The sequence below is a fragment of the Thamnophis elegans genome, chromosome 6 (genome assembly GCF_009769535.1).
Source record: "Thamnophis elegans isolate rThaEle1 chromosome 6, rThaEle1.pri, whole genome shotgun sequence".
In the NCBI taxonomy this organism is placed as follows: domain Eukaryota; kingdom Metazoa; phylum Chordata; class Lepidosauria; order Squamata; family Colubridae; genus Thamnophis; species Thamnophis elegans.
Genome location: NC_045546.1, coordinates 68,042,197 through 68,068,495, shown reverse-complemented (window position 1 = coordinate 68,068,495; position 26,299 = coordinate 68,042,197). Strand labels below are relative to the sequence as shown.

At 43.4% G+C, this 26,299-nt stretch overlaps 1 protein-coding gene across 1 annotated transcript; it reads right to left on the bottom strand.

Annotated features, from left to right (window-relative positions):
- Window positions 1–1,801: 1,801 nt before the first annotated feature.
- On the bottom strand, window positions 1,802–26,299 carry RELL2 (RELT like 2). Its single transcript, XM_032220390.1, has 6 exons — window positions 26,154–26,299; window positions 24,769–24,793; window positions 19,853–20,066; window positions 5,811–5,879; window positions 5,667–5,727; window positions 1,802–1,997 (listed from the first exon to the last, which is right to left on the bottom strand). Exons 1-6 carry the CDS (start codon window positions 26,297–26,299, stop codon window positions 1,802–1,804), a joined length of 711 nt encoding a protein of 236 aa, XP_032076281.1.

The window sequence follows — 26,299 nt, the reverse complement described above, 5'->3', positions numbered from 1 at the left end:
CATAGAAACTCCATATTTAAACCCTATTATAACCTAACCATTTTAAAGACATTAAGATAAGGAGGTGTAGGAAACTTAGGAAAAACACAGCTATAAATTGATTAGTACATTCCAGGTCAGGTCAGGGTAACATTGGCAGAAAAGCAGCTCTCATGCTAAGACTGATAGTATGTTATGAAGAAATGTAGCAACTATTAGGGGGATTTCTTGTCCTGTAAACTGCTGCAAAATAGCCAAAAATTTATCTAACACAAACTGGCCAATGAGAATGAGGGCCATTTGGTTGTTTTCCTCCTTTGCTGAAAATGTTCTTAAATCATGTATTCATGTTCATACTTTGCTCTCTCCTGTCTCTTGTAATAGAGTGAGGGAGAACCCTTTTGCAAAAGAAATTAGAATAAACAGCTTTTTTATTGTTCAATTGAGTCTCCTGATGCTTCTCTGAGGGGATTTGAAACTCACAATTAGTGCTGAACAGAGACTTGAAGACAATTGTCTGCTGGATGAGGAGGATCCCATGCTGCAATTTTGGCATTTGGGAAGGGGTACCTCCTTTTCCAGGAGAGGATTGCTCTTCACCAAAATGAACTGATGGAGAACTGAACAAGGAGCAGGCTGAGCAGAGAGATCAGGCAACACCGATGCATCGGCCCAGGTGAGTAATTAAGTATAGTGTACTTAAGGGGTCTCTCACTGGGTGGTCTAACTCCTTGAATGGATGATGGTGATGTGTGTTGAAATGCACTAGAAGGCAGGGGTGGGTTTCAACCGGTTCGCGGCGGTCCCTGCGAACCGGTTGGTCAGCGAACCCAGAAGTAAGTAACTTCCGGGAACGGCAAAGGGCCCACCTGCCCGCCCTCCTTACCCGGTTTTGACGAGTTCTGTGCTTCCACGCATGCGCAGGATGCATACAGCACCTGCGCGATCCTCCAGGAGCAGCTGGAGCATCGCACAGACGCTAGTACGCATGCGTGCACCGCGCGCTTGCACGAGGACGTCGCCGGCCCCGTTCCAACTGAACCGGTTGGAACAGGGCGAGAAACCCACCCCTGCTAGAAGGGATTAGGAATCTCTTTGCAAGTGGTAACAAGAGCTCTTTTTATTATTCAATTGAGTGTCCTGATGTTTCTCTGAGGGGGTTTGAATCTCACAATTTATCAAAGAATAAAATGAGATTGGTTTGGCATGATCTGTTTTTAACAAACCTGTGCTGGCTACTAGTTATAACTTTATTTGCTTCTAGTTGGTTGCAGATCTGGTTTTTTATCTTTTCTAGGATTTTCCCATGTACTGATGTTAGACTGATTGGTCTGTAGTTTCCTGGGTCTGTTTTTGTTCTTTTCTTGAAGATAGGAACCTTTTCAAATCCTCAGGTACATCCCCAGTGCTCCAGGGACAAATCTTCAAGTCCAAACTCCAGCCCAAGGTAGGAGACCTTATACCATCCCAGACAAATGGCTGTCCATTTTTTTAAAAATCTCCAGTGATGGGAGCATCCACAACCCTTAGAAACAATCTGTCAGGAAATTTCTCCTTAACTCCAGGTTGGAATTCCACTCATTGAGTTCCTTTAATTTTCTGATAAGATTTCAAGATTGGTTTGCATCGGCTCCTTCCTAGGGCTAAAAAGAGTGACTTTGTGGCTAAATTGGGACTAGAACTCACACTCTCCCAATTTCTAGTATTAATTAGTACATCAAATGGGCTTTCTTATGCCTTAGAACCTATTACTCTGCTTGTATTTCATTAGATACTTATTGTGAGTTAATCCAAAATATTTCTATATAAAGCAAACTAACACCTACCTGCCAACTGAAAAAACTGTTGTTTCCCCAGGGTGCATCTTGCTTTTGCTCTCTTTTGACCGGCCCTGACGATGTATGGGAGGTCTCTTTTTCTTGCTGCAATGAATGCAAGGTGCTTGTGTTGAAACTAAGTGCACTGTGTGGTGATGAGGAATGCCACCATCTTGGCTCCTGCGATGTGGACATAGAGCACTGGAGAAAAGAAAAGACAAAGGCAATCAGCTGGGCCATTATATTTAAAGATTAGCAGCTGGATAAATGGAATTCTAAAGCAAACCCCATCAGCACATATAACACAAAGCTAGCACAGAGAAACCTGAACTTGAAGGCAAAATCAGACTTCCACTCAGACTATTTCCAAACCCAGGGATAATACGATATAATCCATGAAACTCCATTTTCTACAAAGTACATCTACTGAGGCCCAAATCAAATAAATAGGAGCTGTACAAGAACATTACCCAATTGCTACACAACAATATAACATCCTGCATCAACACAATTAACATCTTGCATCAACAATTAACTAGGGCTATCTGAGCCTGACCTTCTTTAGCTCCTCTGAATGACAGACATCTAATAGTCATTCAAATAGAGTGAAAACTACACACATGCATTCAATATGCAGCTGTTCTTACCACTCTTCTCTATCCTTGTAGACTCCATAGGCTATGCTGGGGCAGACCTCTAAATATTTTCTCTCCAACCACATTCTTTCCCTGCCTCTGGGATTTGAAACAATCAGGAAGAAAATCCTCAATTAACACTTAGTGGCATTGTGGAGGGATTGCAAGACAGATGGCTGAGAATAGCTTTTAAACTTCCCCACCTATGGCTGGTAATCTCCATTACACATGTTATGTTGAAAATAAATAATAAGGCAGAATGTATGTCATACACATACATGTCTATGTACACTCACTACTATATCATGTGATTTAGTCCTGAGCATGACTGAGGGAAGGAAGAAGGAAAACACGAGATATTCTCAAGATGTGATTGATACCAAGTTGAACCTATACGATCTCCTTGTCAGCTTTGGAAGCCATATTAACAATGGAGGCTTCCATGCTGCCACATTCTTGTGCTTGAGAAATTAGGAAGGGGGGTTTAATAGAGGTGCCCTCCTTCAGAATGTAGTTAGACATAATAGCATTCTTCTTTTTGGTCAAGGTCATGGTATTCCTGCACCTGGAGGAGTGGTTGAAGTGATGTCTCGAGTTGGGACAGATTGGGATTGGACCATGTGATGGACTAATCGGTGCAGGGGATGGGTTTCGACTTACTAAGAAAAAGCCCAGAAATCTCAGATTCGGGTTTTCCCAGATGTGCCTGTATATCTACTCTAATAAATGGGAGCTTTGAGAAATGCCTGTCTTGGAGTTTTTCAATGGAGTTTGGGTTTTAAGGAATGCTGACATTAACTTGAATCCATAAGTAGTCAAACAGCACCCTGAAAGGGTGCTGTCCAGGGTGCTGAGCCCCAGCACCAACCTGAAACTTGGGCAGTGCAAAGACTCAGCAAAGATGAAGGGGAGAGAGGAGATCGCAGAAGGAGCCATGGGAATGGATACCGGAGAACTTATCAAGACCCAGTATTCTCCTTCTGAAGATGTGGTATGAATGCTTGAAGCTGCAGAGATGACACGAAGGCTAGGCCCAAAGAGACAGATTCCTGGAAAAGTTGCCAATCCGATCCAACTCTAGAGATGGGACTGGAAGAAAGACCACTGGAATATCGTTTCTACTCCAGCCCAATGAAGACAACCTATGAGCCTGAATGGAGGAATGTGAGAATTTTGGGATCTGAAAACTCCTGGGACTGGAATCTGTTGCCTCCATCTCAAAGTCAATCATTGACAGGGCTCCTGGAGTGTTTTGAGTGACTTGAAGTGGGAAGTTATGCACCACAGTCCCAACCTCCTCAAGTGAGATGGAGTTTAACGCAACCCATGTTCACTTTTCCTGATCCAGGATCTGGTGGTGGAACCAGCATGGCATCAACACCTTTCCACTCAGCCAGAGATAACCGAGGGATCAGTTCGGTCCAACAGGGTCAAGCAGCAGGAGGGAGAGAGCAGATGCAGGTGGCATTAGGAATGATATAACCGCCAGTTTCCCCCCTGCTACCAACCTGCTTTCATGCTTCCCCCTGCGGAATGTATCCCCCCAGGCTGGGGATTCTATCCCAGCCATGGGTGGGTCCAGTGCCAGTGGACACCAGCACCATTTGCTCCACCTTTTTCAGGATCACTATGGGCCCAATATGCCCCAATGATCCTCCCACAAAACCCTGGGAGGAGATTGCAATGGACTTTATTGTCAAACTTCCGGAAAGTGGAGGAAATATGGTAAATTGGACTGTCATTGATTTATTCTCCAAACAAGCCCACTTCACAGCCTGCATGGACTGCTTTCTGCCAAAAAGCTGGCAAAACTTTTTGCGAAGCACATTTACAGGCTTCATGGTGTTCCACAGTGAGTAATACCAGATCACAGAGTCCAACTTACTGCTAACTTCTGGAGGGAATTCCTGAGGTCCATTGGATCGTCCCAGGGGCTTAGCTCGACTTTTCATCCCCCGACTAACAGATCAGTGGAACGATCCAAAGCAATGGTGGAACAATACATTAGATGTTATGTAAATTATCAACCAAAAAACTGGGCAGATTTATTATCGTTCGCAGAAGTGGCTTATAATAATGCAGTACATAGTAGTACAGGGCTGACTCCTTTTCAAATAACTACTGGCATGGATTTTGTGCCTATGCCTGAATTGCTTAGAAACAACCCCCTCCATCTCCATGTCCCTAACAGAATGAATAGTCTCATTACAAAAAGGATGGGAGAATACAAAAAAAGCTTTAGCAGAAGCAGTTGAGAAATATAAAAAACAGGCAGACAAGTACAGGTCTCTCCAACCACCTTTTTGGATAGGAAAGGCACTGCCCAACCAAATACCTAAGATTGAGGTTACCGAGCAAGAAATTCGGACCTAAATTGATTGGTCCTTTTCCTATAGTGAAAGCGATGAACCCTGTGACTGTCCAACTTAGCGTCCCTCAGATACTAGGGAAAATACAGCCAGTGTTTCACAGCAGCTTATTGAAACCAGAGATAGAATCTACCCATACCAGCTGCCCCTCCCCAACCTATGATAGTGCAGGGTGAAACTCATTATGAAGTTAAGAAGATTCTTGACTCTAGACTGCATTGGGGTCGGTTACAGTATTTAGTACTCTGGAAAGGATATGCTTTGTCAGAAGCTAACTGGTAAAGAGTTGGAATATGAAGGCTGATAGACTAGTGAAACAATTCCATGATAAATTTTCTGACAAAGGTCCTCCTGGGTGGGGTGGGGGAATATGGGGTTAAGTGTTTTGATAGACATTATATTAACCCCTGTTTTGTGATTTGTCTATTTCATTTTTCAGGACATGCTTTTTTCTTCAGGGGGGGGGGATGCTTTGGAAGCCATATTAACAACGTAAGCTTCCACGCTGCCACATTTTTGTCCTTAGGAAATTAGGAAGGGGGATTTAGTAGAGGGAATGTAGTTAGATATCATAGCATTTTCGGTCAAGGTCATGGTATTCCTGCACCTGGAGGAGGAGTGGTTGAAGTGATGTCTCAAGTTGGGTTGAATTGGGATTAGACCATGTGATTGACTGGTGGGTGTAGGGGATGTGTTTGGACTTTTGACTTACTGAGGGAAAGCCCAGAAATCTCAGACTCGGGTTTTCCCAGATGTGCCTGTATATCTACTCTAATAAATGGGAGCTTTGAGAAATGCCTGTCTCGGAGTTTTTCATTGGAGTTTGGGTTTTCCGGAATGCTGACAAACCTCACCTGGGTACAGGCACTGGCAGTGGGACATCAGCATCACTTTCACCCAGCATTTCTTTCAGAACTTCAACATTTGCTAAAAAGGGAAGAAAGTAAAAATGTATCAAACAAGGCCCCGGGTACTATGACTTTACTTAACTAAGACAAAGTTATGCCCACCTTCATTTTGAATGATACATTTCACTATTTTTTCTACAGTATCCTCATTCAGATCCTCATCATCATCATCTGAAACAAAAGGAAATATAGAAGTGAAAAAAGAGTAATTGTATCCAGTAATTAGTGCAACCTTCGAAGAATCCTGAAAACTCCCAAATACTGCCCGGGTAATAGGTAAAGGTAAAGGTTTCCCTCACATATATGTGCTAGTCGTTCCCAACTCTAGGGAGCGGTGCTCATCTCTGTTTCAAAGCCAAAGAGATAGCATTGTCCAAAGACATCTCCATGGTCATATGGCCATCATGACTAAATGCCAAAGGCACATGGAACACTGTTCTGATGAACAAGCTCAGCGTCTTAGCCACTGAGCCACCATGTCCCTTTTACTGACCAGTTACAAACCCTTAATTATTTTTGTTTTGTCCTTTTCTTTCAATATAGCTCCTCAACCCTTCTGTTTGTTATTTCCCTTGTGCAGTTTCAAAATTGTAGGTAATGCTTTAATCTTTTGAATTATGGATGCTTATTATTTGTTTATTTTTTCCCATCATTACATGAGAACAATTGGTTGATTATTTGCAGCAAAAAAATGAATGAATAATGAATGAATGGTTAATTTTGCTTGCAAAAAAAGTCAGTTGTAAGGGCTGATTTACCAAAGGAACTATTTAATAAAGGACACCAAACCAAAAAGATGGAAAAAACCTCTGGCAGGGAACAGTCTCAATAGTAATTTTTCATTTCTATGCTAATGAATGCAGTTTATTTTGAAAAAGCACACAAAACATGAAAGCAGAATGACTATGCAATAGGTCGACAACAATACCATTTCAGTTCTCCTAAAAATTGTTTCTTCTACATTGTCCATTGAATGATATAAATGCTGAATCATATTCTTCTACATTTAATCATACATTGTTATTATAAAATAATTAGGACAGGGCAGGACAGAATGAGCTGGAAGGGACTTTGGAGGTCTTCTAGTCCAGCCCCTGCTCAAGTAGGAGAACCTATACCATTTCAGATAAGTGGCTCCCTATGCCATAGGTGTCAAACTCAAGGCCCGCAGGGTGCTTATATCTGTCCCAGTGGTGGGTTTAAATTTTTTTGGAACCTATTCTGTAGGTGTGGCCTGTTTTCTTGGAGTGGCTCGACAGTCATATGACCAGGTGGGAGTGGCTCGATGGTCATATGACCAGGTGGGAGTGGCTCGACAGTCATGTGACTGAGTGGGAGTGGCTTGGCAGTCATGTGACTGGTTGGGAGTGGCCAAGTCAATGTCATGGAATTCTTTGCCTCAATGAATGACCTACAAAAAGAAGATATAAAAAAGGGAAATTTATTATTTTGTGCACTTACTACTTAAATAAGAATAAAATAAGTACACAAAACAATAAAAGAGCTACTTATAGAAGGAAGATGATTGTCCTTGCCGGTCTTCAATATCACTGACCACCTTGCTCCAATGACCTGCACAAACAAGAGACACAGAAATGAACTCTTCAATTGCATGCACTGCATTAGGATGAAACCAGCACACAAAACAATAAGATAGCTACTTACAGAGGAAAGATGACCGTCCTTGCTGGTCTTCAACATCACTGACCACACTTGCTCCAATGAATGGCCTGCACAAAGAAGAGACACAGAAATGAACTCTTCAATTGCATGCACTGCATCAGGATGATACAAGCACACAAAACAATAAAACAGCTACTTACAGAGGAAAGATGACTGTCCTTGCCGGTTTTCTACACCACCACCTCACCACCTTGCTCCAATAACCTGCACAAAGAAGAGACACAGAAAGAAAGACTCCCAGATTCCTCAGTTGCACTTTTCTTGGTCTTCACTCATGGATCATCAGCCATGTGATAGTGTGCTCTGAGCCACTTTTTGACTATAGGAATTGGATCCCATCTCTTATCAGGCATGCCAACAACGTTTATTGTCATCCGATTACTAATATTTGGAACAGTTAGGCAAGTTCTTTGCTCTCTAGATTTTTTGATACTGTCAGGAATTTTGTAGGTGTTTGGATCTTTGATCACATTTTCCCAAAAATCTCTGTAGTTGTTCAAATCAATTTCATGATTAAACATTTCGCCAAATTCAATCAATCCTGCCTCTGCTTCTGCCCATGGGATGACTACATCTTCAATGTTCCAGTAATCTGGCTCCAAATATGTGAGAAATTGTAATTTGTTTGCGTCTGGCAATTGGTTACCTGTTTTTAGATGGTCACAATCAATCAGCCTTTTCTTCAAATTGGTAATGATGCTTGCCAAAAGATTTTCACTAGGAAGGGCAATTAATCATTGATTTGAAACTAATTTTATGTTTTTAAAGGCTTCTGAAGCTAGCATTCCATCAACATTTTTTTCATATGGGCCCTTTCCCCGTCTAAGCATTTCAAATGCTTTAATTGATCACAATACCAATTTTTCAGCCTTGATTATATCTGCGTTTCTCCCCTGCAGGGCATTTGACAGAAGAGAAATCTCATTTAGAATATCAATCACGAGGGCCAAATCATTCAAAAAATTTAAAATTTCAAAATGAGAAGCCATGCCTGGGAATCTTTCATCACCCAGATAAAATGGATGTAGCACTGGATAAGCACGCCACACAGCTATGGCTGCCCTTAAACTACAGGCAGCCCATCTTGATCCCAAAACTCTTCCAATTTCAATGCGCAGTTGTTCAGAGATTTGGAAAAGCTCATTCTGGCTCTTGCAGGATTTCTGGAAAGTGGTGTGTATTTTATCAAGGAAGATCTTGAAGTCGTTGAGTTGTTTTATTTCTTTTATTGCATCATCCAACACAAGTTGGAGGCGGTGGTTCAAGCAGTGCCAGATTATGATGTTTCGGAAATCTTGAGCTATTCTGGTGGCGACTCCAGATTTTCTCCCAAGCATAACATTGGCACCATCAGAGCAGAAAGCTATTAAATTCTTCTGCAGATATTTGGTGGTAAACCCAACTTTATGTAAGCTTCCCATCGCTGCAGAACATATGGTCTCTGTATCTTGTTTCTCTCATTCCAACAGCTCAACGAAAATGGTTGCTGGGCATTCTGGATCCTCAACTCTAAAAAAAACTATCAGAACTGTTTTCATTGAAAGCATTGAGGCTTCATCGATTATTAGGCACACCTTTAGATTCTTTGCAATAATCCTGGAAAACACGGTGGTTTTAATTTCGTTTGCAATGAATTCAACTATTTTCACCATGGATCTCCATGAATGCAAGCCAACTCCCACATCTACTCCAACTGTAGTTAGCAAATTTACTTGTGCTTCGATGTCTGAGAATGGATTACATCTTTGTGCCCGATCGTAACAGTAACAAATATTTTGCAAGTACTGGATAAATGTTTGTCAGTTGAGTTATCTATGGATTTGGTTAAAACATCCTGCTCCCGTTGTTTACTGTTTTCTCAACAAATGAGGTGTGTTTTTGATTGAAAATGTTCTTTTAATTTTTTTCTGAGCAATGCTTGTTCTGTCTCCTTAGTTTTCCCTGCTGTCACAACCTGGAAATGTTTCCACTCTCTAGAAACATGAATACCTTTCTCTAATGAGAACATGGATTTTGCACAGTACTCACAACCTAACTTCTTGTCGGATACTGCCAGTCCATCACACTTGTCCTTGAAGTGTTGTATTGCTGCAAATTCCAGCAGTCAGGAAGTTGTAGAACTTCAGTGGAGGAGATGGACTTGCTGCTTTCTCCAACTTCAAGTGGTGTTGGTTCTGGTGGTGTTGGTGTTGGTGCTGGTGATGTTGGTGCTGGTAACTGTTGTGGATCAGCTGATTGCTTCTCTCTTGTTTTTGTGGAGAAGAAAGCGGTCATATTCTGTTGCCTCTTCTTCATCCTGTTAAATAATACTAACTGCAAAAAAATACAACAATATTGGATTTGATTGTGGTTGTAAGCTGAGGACTACAGTTAACAGAAGGGACTTCTGTTTTCACCCAACAATGTACAGTCTTTTCAGGAAGGATGTCCCCCAACAAACAGGAAAGATATAATTAATCTAAGAAGTTAGATCAAATAGAATGAATGTCATAGGTAGATTCACAGAGCAATACAGATGTCTTTTTCTGAAATTTATTCCTCAGTTCAAAAAAACAGGAATATATGAATTAGGTCCAGTACTGAGGTCAATCCAAGTAGCTATTCAAGAGTTACTGATGTCATGGTTAGAAGTAATGGTAAAGCAAGATGTGGATTTAAATCAGAAATATTTTGTTGGGTATTTCAAAGGGAATACAATACATATTTAATTTTACACATGTTAACAGCTGCTGGAATTGTGCTTGCACAACAGTGGAAAAACAAAGATATGAAAATGAATAAATATTACAATATGCAGGAATAAATAAATTGACAATTGAAATCAAGAAGGCTTTAAATACTTTTTCACGTGGGATTTGTTTTGTCAATGGCTAACTAACAGAAACAGAAGTTAGAAATCTAAAAGTATGGAAGAAAACACCAATTATGTAAGGAAAGGTCACTAAAATGTATAAGGAAATATTATTAGTACTTGATCATTATTAATATGTAGATAACTGCTGTGGGATATTACACACACACACCCAAACAAACCAGGAAAACACCAAAGAATAGGTTTCCCCCCAAAAGACTACAGATGAAACCAGTTTTCCCCCTAACCCTAAGGACAGGAAAGACAAAGCCACTGGAATAAAAACCATCAAGGTATTGTGGGAAGTTATGAAGAACAGTGCCAGAAAGCTCACAGAACCAGAAACCACAGAAAACAGTGGTTTCTCCCTTGAAGAAAACACTAGACAAAAACACCACTGAAAAGGTAAATTTTAAGTACACCCATTAAGACAATGACTAAAAGTAGCACACCTAGAACTCCACTTTTCCGGTTTCCTGTCAGAACTAACCCCCAGGATAGGAAAGACAAAAGACCTGGGACCAAGATTAACCCAGGAAAACATGAAAACAAAAGCAGGGCAATCAGGAACCATCAAAACCCATAAAGTTGCAGAAGCTCACAAAGCAGCACAAAACTCAACATATGAAAACAGCCATGGAGTCACATAAAACAGGGAGCTGTAGCTAGCTTCCCTCCACCCTTCCCCCACCACGTGACAGTCGCCAGACGATCACCACATGGTCCTGCACTCTAGGCAAGCCCGGGGATCCGAACCATGGCTTTGCCTAGAGCGCAGGGTGCTGCAGCTAGCTTCCTGCTGCCCCAACTCTCCCCAAGCAAAGTTGCTGGCTGAGCGCCAAGCAGTCCTGCGCTCTAGGCAAGGCCAGAGATCGGTTGCAGCCTTCAATCCCCGGGCGTGCCTGGAGCACAGGGCGCTGCAGCTAGCTGGCTTCCATCTGCCCCCGCCCCCCACACAAAAGTCACCAGCTGAGCACAAGATCATGTGCTCTAGGCAAGGTTAGAGATCGGCTGAAACGAAGGCCGCAGTCGAACCCCGGCCTTGCCTAGAGCACAGGGCACTGCAGCTAGCTTCCCGCCATCCCTGCCCCAGACACACAGGAAGTCGCTGGGTGAGCGCCAAAGGGTCCTGTGCTCTGGCAAGGCTGGGAATCAGCTGCGGCCTTCGTTGCAGGCTGCAGCTGATCCCCAGCCTTGCCTAGAGTGCAGGGCACTGCAGCTAGCTTCCATCTGCCCCCCCCCCCCCACGCAAAGGTCGCCAGCCGAGCACCATGAGATTGTGTGCTCTAGGCAAGGCCAGAGATCGGCTGAAATGAAAGTGGCAGTCGAACCCCGGTGTTGCTTAGAGCACAGGGTGCTGCAGCTAGCTTCCCGCCACCCCCACATGAAGTCACCACCCAAGCGGTAAGCGGTCCTGTGCTCTAGGCAAGGCCGGAGATTGGCTGCGGCCTTCGTTGCAACAGATCCTCAGTCCTGCCTAGAGCACATGGTGCTGCAGCTAGCTTCCCGCCACCCCCATGCGAAGTTTCTGGCCGAGTACCAAGCGGTCCTGCGTTCTACGCAAGGCTGGGGATTGGCTGCAACAAAGGCCAGAGCTGATCCCCAGTCTTGCCTAGAGCGCAGGACACTGCAGCTAGCTTCCCCCCCCACAAAGTCGCCAGCTGAGCGCCATGCAGTCCTGTTCTCTAGGCAAGGTCAGGGATTGGCTGCAATGAAGGCCACAGCTGATCCCCGGCCTTACCTAGAGCACAGGGTGCTGCAGCTAACTTCTCACTACTGAGCGCCACGCGGTCCTGCACTCTAGGCAAACCCAGGGATCAGCTGCGGTCTTCATTCTTGCCTAGAGCATAGGGGGCTGCGGCTAGCTTCCCGCCACCCCCACCACTCCCACGCAAAGTTGCCAGCCGAGCGCCAAGTGGTCCTGCATTTTACACAAGGCCGTAGATTGGCTGCAACAAAGGCCACAGCCAATCCCGAGCCTTGCCTAGAGTACAGGGCACTGCAGCTAGCTTCCTGCCACCACCCCCACAAAGTCGCCGGCTAAGCGCTATGCAGTCCTGTGCTTTAGGCAAGGCTGGGGATTGGATGCAACAAAGGCCACAGCTGATCCCCAACCTTACCTAGAGTGCAGGGTGCTGCAGGTAGCTTCTCGCCACTGAGCACCATGCGGTCCTGCGCTCTAGGCAAGGCCAGGGATTGGCTGCAATGAAGGCCACAGCCTATCCCCAGCCTTGCCTAGAGTGCAGGGTGCTGCAGCTAGCTTCCCTCTGCCCCCGCTCCCCCACGTGAAAGTCACCAGGCGAACACCACATGGTCCTGCGTTCTAGGCAAGGCCGGGGATCGGCTTCAACTAAGGCCACAGCCAATTTCTGGCCTTGCCTACAGCGCAGGTGCTGCAGCTAGCTTCTCAAATTTCCCCTGCTTCCCCATACCGTGCCAGGCTTGCTGGCCAAGTGCCAAGCAGTCCTGTGCTCTAGGAAAGGCCAGGGATCAGCTGCAACGAAGGTCGCAGCCGATCCCCGGCCTTGCCTAGAGTGCAGGGCGCTGCATCTAGCTTCCTTCTGCTCCTGCCCCCTCCCCCACAAAAGTCATCAGTGAGCACCACGCGGTCCTGCACTCTAGGCAAGGCTGGGGATCGGCTGCAACAAGGGCTGCAATGTGTGTGTGTATGTGTGTATGTGTTTTACCCGCCTCTGCTGGCGGGCTGGCACATTTTTTATGTCGGACATAGCGGCAGAACTTTTGGACATAGCGGCAGGCTTTGGACATAGCGGCAGGGCTTTTGGACATAACGGCACGGCTTTTGGATGCCCCAACATTTTGTCCGACATAGAGGCAGGACTCTCTATGGCGGACACAGCACCGGGGCATCCAAAAGCCCTGCTGCTGTGTCTGACATAGAGGCGAGATGCCTCTATGGCGGGCACAGCACTGGGGCGTCCAAAAGCCCTGCCGCTATGTCTGACATATAGGCGTCGTGCCTCTATGGCGAACACAGCGCTGGGGCATCCAAAAGCCCTGCCGCTATGTCCGACATAGAGAGTCCTGCCTCTATGTCGGACAAAATGTTGGGGCATCCAAAAGCCGTGCCGTTATGTCCAAAAGCCCTGCCGCTATGTCCAAAAGTTCTGCCGCTATGTCCAACATAAAAAATGTGCCAGCCCTCCAGCAGAGGCAGGTAAAACACATACACACACTGCTTACAATAATACAATTACTTACAAATTACATTAATTTTGAATTCCTCCCCCTCCCTCCGACCCACATACCTTTTCCAGCTGTTTCACAGAGGATTTCAACTCTGCTCTTGTCTGCCATGATGAAAATGTAAAAATATAAAAGGAAAAAGGCAAGAACTGCTGAGGTCAGGCTGGGTTAGCTGCTGCCAGAGTCTCCAATGGATGACTCTGCTTAACTGTTTAAAAAAGTCTCTTAAAAAACGCCCTCTACAGGAGGAGGCGAGAGAACCACGTGCCTCATCTACATAAGGAATTTTTCAGATTTTAACTCTTGCTTAACTCTGCTCGAGTGATCATAAAGATAGACTAAATGAGGCACGTGGTTCGCCTGCCTCCTCCTGTAGAGGGCACTTTTTAGAGGCTTTTTTAAACAGTTAAGCAGTAATAGCAATAGCAATAGCAATAGCAGTAGACTTATATACCGCTTCATAGGGCTTTCAGCCCTCTCTAAGCGGTTTACAGAGAGTCAGCATATTGCCCCCAACAATCTGGGTCCTCATTTTACCCACCTCGGAAGGATGGAAGGCTGAGTCAACCCTGAGCCGGTGAGATTTGAACTGCTGAACTGCTGATCTAGCAGTAGCCTGCAGTGCTGCATTTAACCACTGCGCCACCTTGGCGCAGTGGTTAAATGCAGAGTCATCCACTGTGACTCTGGCAGCAACTACCTCAGCCTTTTTCCTTTTAATTCTTTTTTCTTTTCATGATGACAATGGTGAGGCACTGCCTCCCCTGACTGCATGTCACTGAGTGGTACTAATACTTCACATGATTTTGATTCTATGCTTCTGTTTATACAACCCAGGATTGTATTAGCTTTTTGACTTTTGCTGCACAGTGCTGACTTATATTCAAGTAATCATCCACTAGGACTCCAAGGTCCCTCCCACAGTTACTGTTTTTGAGCCAGGTCTCACCTAATCCAGGGGTGAAATTGCCCTGGTCGGTCCGGGACAATTGGCATCAGTTCTCCAAACTGGTGGCAAAAGTCCCTGGTGGCCCTGCCCACACTTGCCTGGTTGCCCTGTCACTTCTCATCTCTTCTGGCCACTCGACCCGCCCACCCAATCTGAATGTTTCTCCCTCCATTCACAGCAGAGCTGCTGCAGCTTGTCCCTTTAAGGGAGACCCAGGGAGGGAGGGGCTGGAGAGGATCATAAAGGGAGGAACAGCTTCACTGTGAATGGAGAGAGAAACATTAAGATTATCTCTGCTGCAGTTAATGTTGAATTCTGTGGCAGAGACAATCCAAACATTTCTCCCTCCATTCAAAGCAGAGCTGCTGCTCCCTTTATGATCCCCCCAGTGCCCTCCCACCTGGGGACTATCTTATAGGCTGCAGCAGCTCTGCTATGAATGGGGGAAGAAGCATGTTAGGGATATAATCTAACGGTTGGGTTGGCAATATATAAATCATGTAACAATGCTGTACCTGTTTCTTTAAATCATGCTGTAAATGTGATTGGTTGCTGTTTCCTCAATCGGCCATAAGATGGAGCCAGAATCACTGTTAGATGCTGATCTAATCTGAGTGTTTGGAAGCTGGCTGTTAGAAGTGCCTTATAGTGATCAGCGTGAGCGATTGTAACGGCTAGCAAACTTGTGTACTGGACTGTTTGTATGATTATGGACTATGTTATTTGGATTATCCCTTAACTGAAAGACATTGATGACTGACTGTCTTAACTGTGTATGACTTGGATTGTTTAATGGACTCTGATACCTCTATTTCCATGAAAGTAAAAGCCTATTTAAACTGCAGTGTCTCTGTATGCTGGTTTGTGTATTCTCCAACACCACTCTCACAACGCTTCTTTGAATGCACTTGCTCTCCCAACAGGGAGCTTACCTAACAAAACATTTGGTTTCAACGTTAAATGCAGCAGAGATAATCCAAACGTTTTCCCTCTGTTCATAGAGGAGCTGCTGCAGCCTGTCCCTTTAAGGAGGGAGGGGGTCAGGGGGGACCATAAAGGGAGCAGCAGCTCCACTGTGAATGGACTCATACACACATTTTTCCTAGCGGGTTCTGTGGGTGTGGCTTGGTGGCGGTGGGGGCATGTGACTGAGTGGGCATGGATATGAGTGACATTGAGTTGGCCATGCCCACTCAGTCACAGGACACCACCACCAAGTCATGCCCATAGAACTGGTAGTTTTAAAAAATTGAATTTCACCACTGACCTTATCTGTACTTACAGATACAGCTACAGATTAACAGAATTGGAAGAGATCTTGTAGGTCATCTAGTCCAACCTCTGTCCAAGTATGAGACCCTACACCATTTCTGACAAATGGCAGTCCAATCTCTACTTCAAAGCCTCCAGTGATGAAGCTCCCACAACTTCTGAATGCAAGATGTTCCATTGGTTGATTGTTTTCACTGTCCTTATTTCTAGGTTGAATCTCTCCTTGATCAGTTTCCATCCATTATTCCTTATCTAGCCTTCGGATGCCTTGGAAAATAGCTTGACCCCTTCCTCTCTGTGGTAGCCCCTCAGATATTGGAACACTGCTATCATGTCTCCCCTGATCCTTCTCTTCATTAGACTAGCCATGCCCAGTTCCTGTAACCTTTCTTCATATGTTTTAGTCACCAGTCTACTAATCATCCTGGTTGCTCTTCTCTGCACTTTTTCTAGAATCTCAACATCTTTTTTATAGTGTGGTGACCAAAACTGGATGTAGTATTCTAGGTGGGTCTTACTAAGGCTTTATAGTGTGGTAGTACTTCACTTGATCTTGATTGTATCCCTCTGTTAATGCAGCATTGCCTTTTTTGGCTTATGTCTTTGATTTTTCCTTCCTAAATGTAAAACTTTGCTTTTCTCCACACTGAAACTCATTTTGTTGGCTAGAGCCCAATGTTCAGTTTTGTCAAGATCTTTTTGGATTCTGAGCTTGTCTTCTGGGGTGGTGGCTATTCCTGCCAATTTAGTATCAGCTGCAAATTTGATGAGTTCCCCTTCTATTCCCTTATAATATTTTATTATAATATCCATCAAAGATTTGCTTTGCCACTTTCAGCTTTGACATCTATCCATCCAGTTTATGTTTAGATGTATTCAATGAAAGAGTATCCAACCAACATCTAGGGTGAACCATTCAATTCTAAAACTGATTTTACCATTAAGATTTTTTTTTCTTGATGTATAGCTACTTGCCATTTTAAATTCATTGTTTTTCCCCTGTCTTCTGAGATAAGTTGAAAGAATTTTGCCTAGTCTTATACATAACAGCTTTTCAAATACTTGGAAGATATCTTTGGCGTCTCAATACCATTTTTTTTCCAGCTTAAACACACCCAATGCCTCCAATTTCTCATATTTTTTTTGTTCCCTGTTCCCTATCCTTTGCACATACTCTAATTTGTCAGTGACAAAACTCTGTCTTAAAATCTGGTTCTAACGAAGAAAGGGCAGGAATGACTTTTGTTAATCCTGACACTTTACTTTTCTTGATCCAATTTAGGATGTCCATCCTTCCTTCCTTCGTTCCTTCCTTCCTCCCTCCCACCCTTCCTTCTCCAACTGCATGCTCAACTTGTGATCTGCTAAGTAATGTAAAATGGAACCTGTACTATATCACAGGTTCCTGTCAACTTCGGGCTGAACCTGGCCGCAGCCATCTTTCTATTCCTCAGTTGCCACATAGAGGGTGAAGCGGAGAAGGTGGTTGGAATGCACACAACAAAGAGATTTCTCATGAGAACCAAGGTCATCTCTACTGGCAACAGATAAGGGTGGGGAAGGAGTGCCTGAAGAGCCTGCCAATTAATCCAATTTGCCAATATGACCTATGACACTTGGGGATATAGTTATTTCCTAGTTTAATTACACTGAAACTGAGGAAAAGATTTAGATTTGATTTTCCATTGAAGCTGTGCCGATATGATGTACTCATTAAAGAACACCTTTGAGAAGGAGCCAAGTCTCAGAGTTCCAATTTGCTTGGGTTCATTAGTCGGAGCCTTGACATTAAACCAAATCTCATAAACCTACTCCGGGGTCCTGAATCCTGACTGTCTTTCTGACAATACTGCAGGGGTGGGAAAGACTCAGGGAAGATCAGAGATAGAGAATACAGGGGAAGTGACCACTAAACCTAGTGCTGCCCTGGTCAAGGTTGCACCGCAGGCAAGTTGCTCCAGTGAGGCAACCCTCCCACTGGTGGCCAGGCCAAATCCATGTGGAAAAGACCAAGAAGCCAGTGACGTGGAAGAAAGCTCCAGCCACTGAGGACCTTTAACAAGCAGAGGTGGGTGTCAGGTGCAAGTGTGTGCCAAAAGCCACTGAAGTAGAATTTTCCCTGAGGTCCCCTCAATTGCTGGCTGCTCTCATCCCAAGATGGAAAGCGAAGAGGACCACCAAGTTGGATGAGCACAGGGGATGGAAGAACCTGACTGCCCTTCACAGCCCATCGGTAGAACTGCTGAGGGAGAGGGTCAATCACATGGAGATCCAAGAAGTGGAACTGATGCACAGAATTGGGTTGTCCATGGTGACAGTGGCCTGGCCAGCTCAGCCACTGCTGACCCATCAGGGCCAGAGCCCAACCTCAGTGGTGCAAGCAGCCAGCCTGCCTCCCCAACCAGCCAGGGCAGCGAGTCCAGGCTGAAGGTAGACCCCCCACTCACCCACCCTCAAGGCAACAACCAGCAGCAAGTCCACTGGGGCAACCTCAGCCTCCTCCTGGATGGCATGTGTATCCCCCATGGTCCTACTATTTGGGGCCCAACTGGTTACCCAGCTCATGGCCATCCCCTCCTCCACCACCACTGATGGTGAAATAGAAGCCAGGGGCACTACACATATCAATCCGGAGTTCGTTTCTCAGCTGCAGAGGCCTTTCCTGAAGGCCTCTGATGGTGAAACAGAAGCCGGGGGCAACACATGCAAGCAGTAGCAAGTGGTCGCAGAAGTGGGCCAGCAAGGCAAGGCAGGTGTCGGGATATGGGAGGCCTGGCTGCGACTGTTCTAATGTAAGTGGTTGCGGGGCATGTGTGGAAGCTCCGCCCCCCAGCTTGATTTTTACCTGTGTACCTTGCCTCATCTCGTGCAACCAGGTGGGCAGGGTCTTAAGTAGGCCTTATTTTGGAGGTAGGGATTATATTGGACACATGTGTAAAAATCAAGCTAGGGCTTATTTTCTGGATAGATCTTATTTTCAGGGAAAAACTGTACAAAGCAATTTAATCTCCTTATTTTAGTACCTGATATCATCATATAAAGAAATGAATCTAAATGTTTGTACATGAAAGATAGTAAGAAAAACCCTGTTTTATAGCCAGTTTATTTCTCTGGTGACTTATTCCAAGAAACAATGTACCTATGAAGCAAGAGAAGTATGCCTCTTACAACATGTACCACATGTCATTGCACAAAGTAGCATTTTATACACAATTGTAAATGCATGTTAGAAATTAGAAAAATTGGAACGCAATTTCCTGTCATTAAATTGTTGATGCATGCATAATATGAATACTGAAACCTAGGTTAATAAGATCACATTTTAAAATCTTCGTATCAGTCAATTTCAAGACAAATGGAGTCATTCTTCAAAGAAGATGAAAAATGGAAGTAGCGCAAACAATACTTGTGATTTTGGGGAAACTATTTTTACCTCTAAATCTAGACCATTGTTAGTCTCATTAAAAAGTTTTCCATTTAAAATATGAAGATTAATTGCATTCTAACAGGCCTCTCTATTTTGGCTTCTTCAGTTATTACTACCTATGCTGATACCACAACTCCTTTGGCAGCTCACATCAGCTTGAATCATCTCCATTAATAGAAACAGCTCTTATAGGATTGCCTATATTCACTGCTCCAGTCCTACCCCTCCCACAGTTTGGTTCTGAAACCCATCTGGTTGGGGAGATTTCTCAGACGTGATTGTCAGTATATTTGCACAATAAAACTAAATGAGCTGCAAAATCAGGAGAACAGAAAAGACAACTATGTACATTCTGCTTTGATATAAGTTTACTTTAGTTCTGTGTCAATTTACCTCAAATTATCAAAAGTGGTAGCAGCTATAACCCTACACGCATTAGACTAGGAGCTGTGTTTCTACATTTTAGAAATAATACCACTCACAGAGGTGCTAGACAAGGGTAGATGGGTGGGAAATGCCAAACTTGATGTGGCTGATCTGAAATCTCTGAGCCCTCTACTAATCCAACTATATAAGCTTGATTCCTTCTTGCATATCATCCTGTCTGATTTACCCAATAGAATATACTGTTTTAAAGCACCATGTTTGCAACTTCAGAATTAAGGAGCAGTTTCTGGCTTGACTGAACTCCTCATCACAAGATGCTGCCAAGAAATTTAGTTTCTCTCTCCCCACCCCACCTTCCAGTTACTTACCATCTTGGAGTTGTGTCAGAGATTCCTTGTTGTCAGAGTCAAATTCATCACTGAACGTCCGACAGCGGTATCCCTTTTTCTTTAGGACATGGCAAATGAAAAAGCCCACAAGACCCATGACAAAGAAGACCAAGACCAGCAGGACCAGCATATATAAGCCATGTTGGGGGTCCACATCCCCATCTGTGGTGCTGCTGTGCTCTGACATCCGGAGCTACAAAACGGATGGTAAGACTCAGAGTTCTTTGAGATTCACTTTTGTTGTTCCTGCTGAAGCTATTATTGTGGTGGTGACTGCTACTATTATTATTGCTATCCATCACTTCACAAACATATCCTAAAAGCAACATTTTGATCTTAATTGAGCAATTATCCATCCAGAAAGTGAGATATACAAACGAGAAAAGAAGGCTCTTCCAAAACATCCTGCTTCTCAGCTACACTTAGAAAACTCCTCATCTCGAGGTATTTGGTTTTCCGATTTAAGAGATTTTGAAAACTGCGACCCTTCTTTCCTCCAATTCCCATATTTACTTTTTCTAGTCAATTCCAGATCGCTTGCTGTCTCGCGCGCCCGCGCACTTTCCCGCCGCCCCTTCGCACTCATTGCCTCTTCCTTAATGACATTTCCCAAGGTCGCTGCTGCGTTTGCAATATGTAATAATTTCCTGCGTTTTGGTCGCCTCTCGGAGGACCCCAACCGCTTTTCCTACTTGGAGCAAGAGCTATGGTGGGTGGGTAGATGGGGTTAATAGTTACTAATACCTCTCATCTAGATTCCTTGGCGCGACCTCCCTCTAGCTGTCCTTTTCCGGGACGCTGATTCTTCCCAAGGGCAGAGCGTAGGCTGCTTTCGCGCTTCTCTTTGCTGCAACGCTTCTACATTGGAAACGCAAACTGCCCCCGTCACTGGCTCTGCTGATGCCCCCCACCCCGGCCTCTTCTTATTCTCTATCCCAGGTACTGTACTCACAAAAAAGAAGGCAGCGTTCAGCTGCGAATGTAGGAATCCAAGGCGAGCAATAGGACTGCAGCAAGGCTGCAAAAGCCAGAATATAAACAAGTCACTTTTTTAGACTGCGACAGCCCTACCAGCCCCACCATTTACCTATTTCCAGAACTGCCTGCCAAGCCGTCCTTTCCAGACTCAGCACTGATCTCTGCATCTGCTTCGTTGTCCTTCTGAGGTATGTCCCATCACAAAAATCTCCTCTCCCCTCAGAATACCCCTGTCCATGAGGCACTGCCCCCTTCTGTCATCAGTATTGTGCACTCCTGCTTTAAGGTGCAGTACCCTGAATGCTGCAGCTTGTGATATACCTGAAGGACTCTGCTTTGGTAAATCTATCCACCTTCATCTGTCTCCTAGCAACTCTGCATCTTGCGCTGCCAGATATTATTCTAAGCACCTTTTAGTCTCACCATTTCATTATGGGCACAAAGATGAAGAGTAATAGCAATATCCACCTCAGGGGCTACCAAGGTTTTTTTTTTTTTGGCAGGAATAGCAATAGTCATCCAGCATGTAAGAAATATCTTTGAAGTTTTAGCAATATCTCAAGAAAAGCCTACAAAGACTCCCCTGGTCTGAGAGGGCAATAGCTGGAAGGTTTCTAGAGGAACCACTATGGATAACTATGGGGCTAAGAAATAAATTTATCATCTCCATTATAAAACCAATCACCAGACTTATGTGTGTTCTTATTTCTCATTTTTCTAGTGAGCCTTTCTTATATGGTCTCTTCTCAAACCCTCTTCCACATGGTGTTCACATAAAAATTCATGTCAGATATGGACATCAGATATAGGACAGTCTACATATATAAAGACCCCACGGAAGCTGGACTTCTGTTTGGGTGCATGTTCAGCCCTACAATATTCATGGGGCATAGCATTCATGATTGATATTGAAAGCATAGATATTGGGGTCTAGGTTAATGATATGTCATACTAGTAGTTCTCCTGCTCCTTTAAATATAATTACTAGTTACAGTACTTGAAAGAGAACAACATATCCTACAAGTTTTCATAAAACTAGATTTGTTAGGTTCACATATGTGTAAATTTAAAATCAAGGGAGGTTTTTCTTTGTGCCATCAAGTCAGTCTTGACTTCTGCCAATTGCATAGAGAAGTTCCTGCAGCTTTCTCGCCAAGATTTGCAGAGTTTTTTGTCATTGCCTTTTCCTTAGGGCTGAGAAAGAGTTACTGGCCCAAGGTTACCCAGATGGCTTTCTGCCTATGCCAGGATTAGAACTCAGTAGTCTCCCAGTTTCAGTCCTTGTGTCTTTAACCACTACACTGCACTCCATTTCAAAAGAATCGTTGAGTTTCACAAATGTGAAATGTAAAAAAGAACAGTAAAATTTCATTTGAGAATACAGTATGTGGGTCCCCCCCCCTCACCCTGAATGATTATAGCCATTGGCTCCCCTAAACATTAACAGAATGATAAGACCCTCCAGCAATACTGTTAGATAAATTAAGAAGCTGAAGTGAATGGTCTTTTTAGAAACTACTCAAAAGTTTAAAGATTAAAGAAGTGGTAGAAAGGCTGGATACAAAATGTGGGAAATGGAACTATAAATTGTTAAAAACAACTTCCCGCAGGGACTACTTTGAAATGGGAATAACTCAGTGGTAGGATTCAAATTTTTTTACTACTGGTTCTGTGGGCATGGCATGACAGCATAGCATGGCATGGCTTGGTGGGCATGGCTTGGTGATGTGGCAGGGGAAGGATACTGTAAAATTTCCATTCCCTCCCCACTCCAGGGGAAAGTTACTGCAAAAACCCCATTTCCTCCCGATCAGCTGGGACTCAGGAGGCAGAGAATAGATGGGGGTCAGAGGTAAGGTGACCAGATTTTCAAATTGGTAAAGAGGGACACCTTTGACCGGGGGAGGGGGGTGTTGATTAAAAATTTTATACGGAGCAACAAAAATTTTCATACAAGGCAAAAATAGTATTGTAATTTTTTTTTATTTCAACATAACTACAATTTACAAATATAAATTGTAACTGTTGCCAAACATCAAAATTTCGATCGTGTGACCATGAGGATGCTGCAACGGTCGGTAAGTGTGAAAATGGTCGCTAAGTGTGAAAAATGGTCATCAGTCACTTTTTTCAATGCCATTGTAACTTTGGTCACTAAGCCCATTATACCACCTTTCTTGCCACAGTTCTTAAGTGAATAACTGCAGCTGATAAGTTAGTAGCATAAGTGAATCTGGTTTCCCCATTTGACTTTGTCAAAAGGTGATTATATGACCCCAGGACACTGAAACCATCATAAATACGAATCTGTTGCCAAACATCAAAATTTTGATCGCGTGACCATGAGGATGCTGGAATGGTCGCTAAGTGTGAAAATGGTCGCTAAGTGTGAAAAATGGTCATCAGTCACTTTTTTCAATGCCATTGTAAATTTGGTCACTATACACCTTTCTTGCCACAGTTCTTAAGTGAATCTTAAGTGAAGATGTTATATCTTAAGTGAATCTTAAGTCTTAAGTGAAGATGTTATACAGTAGAACCTCTGGTCATGAACACTTCTGACCAAAATATTCACATTCTCCCCCCTCCACCCGCTGTTGATTTCCCCTTCTGCACCATTTTTTTTGTAAGCGCCAAATTTCCAAAATTAGGTTTGATTCATGACCAAATCAGTTTGCGACCAATGTTATGGAACGAATTATGTTTGTGACCAGAGGTTCTACTGTATTCATGCCTTTACATACTCTATATCACCTCAAAATGTTGCACAGCCTTCATAAGTTTCTAATACAGATAAAATTAAACACAACATCAAAACCATAAAAAAGTAAAATTAACCTGGCTGGAAAATCCTATGCCTGTCTTGCTATTATTACTGACACACTTGCTGCAGTGTTTGATGGCTAAAAGAAAAAAAATATATTGTTAAAGTGTGTATTATGTTCACTCCCATGTCTTGTCTGCTGCGTTGATTTTGAATTCATTAAAAGAGCTTATTTTACATCAAATCCCTCTCATATTATTCTCCTATGTTCAATAAACCCTAAGAGACAGCATACTATACATGAAATTCCTGTAACTGTATATTTAGTAAATTGTGGAGCTGAGTTTATCCAATTAACTCAGTTTTTGGACTTGAGTAATCACATACAATAAAGGAAATAAAACTATTTAGAATGAAGTGTAGTTGGCTATTTGTGATTAAGGGTGTCACGCAGAAACAATTATAGTTTTGATCAGGAAAATACCCTAAAAAAACCCTTTTGTTCTTTCAGGGTTTTTTTTAATGATTTTTCCATGGCACATCACATATTGTTTTGAATAAAAAAACAGCAGCTGCACATTTTTAAAAACCTACATTATTTTAAAATGCATTAAAAAATAAAAGAAAAAAACCCAGCACACTTACCAGCAGGCAGAAACTCCAAGTCAATATCTTTCAAAGAAACTTTCCCACCATTTTGGAGTCCTCCAACCTCCGTGCCCCTCCCCTCCGGAAAATCCAGAAAGTAACACTGGTGACCTCTCTAGCCATTTCCTGCAGCTCTATGGCACTAGATCATTTTTTTCTTATAAAATGAGATAAACGTGACCGGCGCAGGTGGGGGGGAGGTCCGTTTTGTTGCTTTAACGTTTTAATATCTTCAATTAAAGTACTGAGACAGAGAGAGGAATTAGACAGGGTGTCTTTTGTCTTGCCCCGGTTAGGATTTCTTAAGCAAATCCACTGGGCTTTCAACATGAAGCCAGAAAATCGGGACTTTTTTAAAAGGCGGAGGGACGCAGGAAAAATTGTTATAAAGCATGCTTGTCACACTGAAATTGGTACGTCTGGTCACCCTAGTCAGAGGTGGTATTTACCAGTTCTCCGAACTACTCAAAATTTCTGCTACTGGTTCTCTAGAACTGGTCAGAACCTGCTGAATATCACCTCTGGAATACCTACAAGGGAACATAAGAGAAAAGAGATTAGATTGAAAGCTTTTTTCTTCTTGATTATAAAATGCTTTTTTTTTAATGTTGCATTTTCTGGTAATACCAGGATGGCAGTACCTGCTATGCCAACAGAGATGTTGTACAATCCACTGCAAAATATAAAATTATTCAAAATAGGCAGAAGAATGTTATGAAGATATAGTACTTACGATATAATGCTTATCAATTTACATGGAATATTCAGGACAATGACAAGATACAAAGCATCAGAATAATATGTTTTGCTAAGCTTTCCCACCTGTAAAGACTACACAAAAATATGAGAAGTACCGGTATGTTTTGTAATATCATCACAACTTACATTTTATATGCACTTCATAATTTTTTAGTTTCTACAAAGGTCAAGTAATAATGAAAAATAGATTTTAAATAAAATACACCAATTTGTGGGCCAATTGCTTTTTGATGAAAAAAAAATCCTTTCAAAGCACTTTGTTGTTAGTTGCAAAGTCGTGTCTGACCCATCGTGAACCCATGGACAACGTTCCTTCAGGTCTTCCTGTCCTCTATCATCCTCTGGAGTCCATTTAAGCTCACGCCTACTGCTTCGGTGACTCCATCCAGCCACCTCATTCTCTGTCGTCCCCTTCTTCTTTTGCCCCCAATCTTTCCCAGCATTAGGGTCTTCTCCAATGAGTCCTTCCTTCACATTAGGTGACCAAAGTATTTAAGTTTCATCTTCTGGATCTTGCCTTCTAAAGAGCAGTCAGGTTTGATCTTCTCTAGGACTGACCTGTTTGATAGTCTTGCAATCCAAGGGACTCGCAGAGTCTTCTCCAGCACCATAGTTCAAAGGCCTCAATTCTTTGGTGCTCAGCCTTTCTTATGGTCCAACGTTCACAGTCATACATTGAGGAAACCATAGCCTTGACTTTTGTTGGCAGGGTGATGTCTCTGCTTTTTAGTATGTGAACTGAACTCTGTGGTCTGAGATGATCCTCCTGGGTGCTCCTTGCAGGCGGTAAATGTGTTTAACAAACATTTTCACTAGCTTCTTTGCAGATGGTAGTCCTGAGCAAGCAATGAAATGGACTTGCTTGGAAAATAAGTCGATGACTGTCCAAATTACTTTATTACTGCCGCTGTCTGGGAGTTTGACAATGAAGTCCATTGTGATCTCTTCCCATGTTCAGCTAGGATTGGCCACCCGTTGCAGTAATCCAGGGGGCTTGCCTGGCCATATTTTCATGATTGCGCAAGTGGCACAGCTTTTATGTAGTCTTCTACTTCAGCTTTCATTTTTGGCCACCAAAATTGAAGTCTGGTGAGGTGGAGCATTTTTAGGAATCCAAAGTAGCCTCCTAACTTCATGCTGTGGCTTCGTTGTAGTACTTCCAGCCTCAAGTTCATGGGAACATACAGTTTGGATGCTTTCCAGACTAAGTCATCTTTCATCGTCAGGATGTCCTTGTTGTCATTGAGCCAGGGGTCTGCCAGCAGCACCGATTTCAT